Below are 4,939 nucleotides of genomic sequence, written 5' to 3'. Positions count from 1 at the left end.
TTACCTGTAAGGAAATGGTAACTTACTATACTGACAACCTATATCCCTACTTGTTAATTTTCATTTTGTACTTATAACTTAGTGTTGACTAGTGGCAGAAACGTAATAAATTTCTATGAAATTTGTTCACCTTTACAGCAAGTCTTATACTTCCCAAAAGATTGTGATTGTGTAGTACATGATACAGTGTTTTAATTTTAAATCTTTGAGCCCCAGGTGATGATTTGATCGTCACCAAATAAATGTGCAAGAAAACCACAGGTGACAATTTTACTGCCGCCTCTATTTTAATTGTGTTTATAGTTTTCAAAACCAGTATTCATTATATTCAACAACTGTTTACAGTATTGTAGTTAATGCTTATTCGACAACAACAATATTGTGTTGTTTTTGTCCTTACATTTCATTTTATTTTACTCTTTGTAGCAATAACAGTTCATCTGTTATAGCTCTTCTCACACACTTCAGCTATCATGCAAAACAAAAATCTATGTGTAGACATTATTTTTGGTTTCAAATGTTATATTTACTAACAAGATGACATGTAAGTTTCAGACAGTATAAATGTTTTTGTTTCCTTAATAAAATATCCCAAAATAAAAATTTTTATGAATAATTTTTGTTTTATTTTATTATTTTATATGTATATACACATAAGTAAAATATATATGTACACACACACACACACACACACACACACACACACACACACACACACACACACACACACACACACACAAAAATATATACATGTAACTAAATTTAGTAACCATATAAAGGCAATTGAATATATTTCATCAAAATAATTTTGTTGCCTTTACCTAAGTTTAAACCTCAAAGTTATGCAGATGATAATTTCTAAACCAAACATTGCAAAAGGATTTTTAAGAGTGCTATCCAGAAGGTAACAGACACTTGGAAATAAAAAATTAAACAACTGAAATAGGTTGATTTTATTCTATACCTTTAAAAGCTACACTATTAGGCTATTTTTCAATGTAATCTCCGTTCAAATTGAGATATTTATCATAACGTTGACACAAGTTTTTCGATTCTAGCTTTGTAGAAATCTGCTGCCTGATATCTTAACCACTAATATCAGCGTGAATATCAGTGTCACTATCGAAGTGCTGCGTTGCGAGCTAGGTCTTCATCGCTGGAAAGAAGTGGTAGTCGCTGGGTGCCAGATCTGGGCTATATGGCGGACGATCAAACACTTCCCATTCAATATTATCCAAGACTTGTCGTGTGCATTTGGTTGTATGGGGACATGCATTGTAGTGGAAAAACAAAATTGTTGAGCTCAATTTTTCCCTACGCTTTTTTGTATTGCTCACCGTAGCTTCTGCAATGTTTCACAGCACCTTTCTGCATTGATTGTTGATCCTTGTTTAAGGAAATCAACCAGAATCACACACTTAGCCATTCCATAAACTGCATTTTTATTTCACAGTTGACATACTTCACCCATGTTTCATCACCAGTTGTGATACGATCAAGCAGTTTGTTACCATGTTTGTCGTATTCAACAAGGAAAGTTAATGATGCAGCAAGTCTTTGTTTTTTGTGATCTTCCGTAAGGACTTTTGGAACCCACCTGGCACAAAATTTGTAGTATTCAAGCTTCCCTACAAGATTTAAACTTCCCTGAAGTAAACATGAAATTTGTGGGAAATGTACCGAGAGTTCAGTCACTGTGGAACAGCAATTTCACAAACTTTGTTACTGATTTTCAACATCAAATCTTGTCACTAGGCTAGGCCTACCACTAAGACTATCGTCATGAACATTGTTACGGCAATTTTTAAAGTAGATACACCACTGTCTTATTCTACTTTCACTCATTATTCCATTTTCATAAACTTCACCCAGTTGGCAATAGATTCCAATTGATTTATAATTTTTTGCCAACAAAAAGCTTATCACTGAACGCAGTTCAAAAGTGGCGAGATTTTCAATTGCAGCACACATTTGAATTAATCACAGTGAAAAAAAGTAAAAGAGATACAGACCGCATGCAACTACAGCTCGATGCGTAATGAACACCAGTGTTTTGACACCAAGATGGCGGCTGTAGCTCTGCTCACTGTCGCACCATTAAAAAATGTCTTACTTTCTGGATAGCCCTTGTACTTGTCCATGATAAAATTTCCTGGGTGGAGTACTAGTTAAACAATATTTTTACCTCTAGGGTTCAAATAGAAGAAATAATTTTATAAATAAGTTCAAATATTTAAAAACTTTGAAAGAATTAAAACATTTTTAGTTGTTCACAATTATTGTTTTGTTTGATTTTATTCATTGGTTTTGAATTGGTCAATGTATCTGGTTGAGGTAGGTTGTTTCGATTGGAACTGCCATGCCACTACGATCCATATCTGGAACAATTACAGAACCGTGATAACAAAAAATGAACCAAAATAAAATTAAACAAATATTGTAATAAACATATTTTAATTTTACGTTTTTGTAAAAATTATTAGAATTTCAACCATTTATTTTTAATTGGTACGTTCTTCAATCTATGTTGCAATGAAAAAAATCCACATGGGGGGGGGGGGGTGGGGGGGGGGGGGGGTGGGGGGGGGGGGGGGTGGGGGGGGGGGGGGGTGGGGGGGGGGGGGGGTGGGGGGGGGGGGGGGTGGGGGAGACCACTTATCATGATTTGTATTACACTAAAATATATATTATTCTGACTTTTCATTTGTTAATATCAATTCCACTTTTATCTTGATGGAAAAATATAAATTGCAAAGTGCTCAAACGTTTTATTGATGTTGTAAACTATTCATTGACAAATTGTTACCTGTCTTAGAATAAAGTGAGCTAAAACATGTGAACATATTTACAGTAGAACCCCTCATATCCGGCCACCACGGGACCGAGCCCCTGGCCGGAATAACGATTTCGGCCGGATAAACCAACCTACAGTACACAGCACTTGACGAAACAAAACAATTGTACTGTACTGTTACTAACCGCACTGGAAAATAATCAACGAACTGTTTACAGGTTAAAACCTATTAGCTCAACTGAGGACAACACAGGAAATATGTAAACAAATAGATACACCAAAAACGCAAGAGTCGTGGGAGACTAGTGCGTGCAACTGCGCGTCTGCAAGCCATGGTAAATAAATTTAGATATTGGCTTCCGGGAAGTGGCCGGATAAACCGAGGTGCGGTAAAACCGAGGCCGGATATGAGGGGTTCTACTGTAATCTAATCAAGAAAATTCATATCTCATTATAATTTGATCAAATACAAAAAAGTGAAATGAACATCAAAGTAGATTATTTTTGGAACATCATACATTATTTTCATTACTTTTGTTGTAAATTTCTGGTAAAAATTCCACTAACTGGAAAATATTAAAAAATACTTTTAACTTTTAATCTGCGGTTCACCCTTTGCTCTTAATATTAACCGACAGGTTTTTGCGATGATTGTTAATTGATTATTTAAAATTGTACGTTGTATAAAGAGGCAATAGTGTGATTACCTTGCAATTTTATGATGAGTGGAAGTATTTGGTTTACCAGGATTTGACCCCCTATCTTATTCCTTTACATAGCACGCATCAGTTCTCATTTGTGAGACACACTCACAATATAATGTCTAGTTAAGAGTTACTGTAATATATTTTGGGAGCATTGGCCATAAAATAAGATCATAGTTTCAAAGTTGTTTCTAAAAATAAAAAGTTATTATGTATATTTTGGCATTTTGCGCTGAAGTATTAACAGAAAGTTATTTTCTATTGACTTATTTTCTAGGTTTGATAAAAATGTATGAAAGAATACTTTATTAAAACATTTTCCTATATAAAATAATGTTTGTATGTATATAAATAAATGTACTATTAAATCTTAAAACATTATTACTCCATTTTTTCAGGAATGGCTATCACTTTGAAACGGCAATGCTGCTCTCGATATTTTTGGGAATGTTTGGTGCAGACAGGTTCTACTTGGGATATCCTGCAATAGGATTGCTGAAGTTCTGCACGATGGGGCTTTATGTTTTTAGGACAACTAGTCGATATAATACTTATAGCTACGCAGGTAGTGGGACCTGCAGATGGCTCTTATTACGTAATACCTTACTACGGACCTGGTATAAAAATGGTGCGAAGTGACAATTGGACATATAGAGTACCTCAAGATGATTGGTAGGCAAATAACTAAAAAGTGTGGTGTGTAAAATAGTGCTTGTAAAAAATTGTTATTGTATATAATTCCAGTATTTTAGGTACATCTTTTTATTTTCCTGAAGCATTCTCTTTTATACTGTGATAAATCTTGTAAAAACATTTAGGATTATTTAAATATAAGTTGTCAATAAATACATTTTATGAAATACATGTGATTTTATTATACTATATAACCTGCATTATTAATCTATCTACACATATTTATTTAATAACTTATTTATTACAGTCTATGCCTAATATCTATTAGCTAAATTACCATAAATATAAATTAAGGCTGTAGACTCCATGGAACAGTCTATTTTAATGAGACTAAGGGCCGTAAATGTGCAGCAGAGCAGGTCTATTTAAGTAGAATTCAGCCTCCGCCCATTTTTGTTGCCTAGCCTATATTTACAGCAAATTTTTAATAATTAAGCTAGTACAATCTATACTATTATATCAAAGTTTAAAGGTGTCTGTTCTTGTAGAATTAATTACGTTAGACTTAGGATTTCTCCATACTGGCCTAAAATAGTTCAATTGTTACTGAAATCATTGGAGCTATTCTATGAAATATTGCGTAGAAATTTCAGAGATACTTATAAAAAGCAGCTTCACTCTCAGGACCCCATCTTTAATGTTTATACCTAAAATAGATCAAGAGATTGGAATATCTTTCAGTGATAATCACCTTTTTCAGGATTGTTGGAATGCCATTTATGCTCATAACCCCTTTTAAAATGGAATT

The 4,939-nt window shown here is 33.8% G+C and overlaps 1 protein-coding gene across 1 annotated transcript; it reads left to right on the top strand.

The window, feature by feature from the left end:
* The first annotated feature begins 2,015 nt into the window (after positions 1-2,015).
* LOC124355911 (TM2 domain-containing protein CG10795-like) lies at positions 2,016-4,360 on the top strand. Its single transcript, XM_046807063.1, is given in 3 exon segments — positions 2,016-2,035; positions 3,897-4,011; positions 4,013-4,360. Coding segments are annotated over 3 exon segments (297 nt in total). The 3' UTR covers positions 4,175-4,360.
* The last annotated feature ends 579 nt before the right edge of the window (positions 4,361-4,939 follow it).

Source organism: Homalodisca vitripennis, chromosome 2 (assembly GCF_021130785.1).
Source record: "Homalodisca vitripennis isolate AUS2020 chromosome 2, UT_GWSS_2.1, whole genome shotgun sequence".
NCBI classification, from domain to species: Eukaryota; Metazoa; Arthropoda; class Insecta; order Hemiptera; family Cicadellidae; genus Homalodisca; species Homalodisca vitripennis.
Note: the sequence above shows the minus strand (reverse complement) of the source record. Positions and strands in the feature narration are given on the sequence as shown.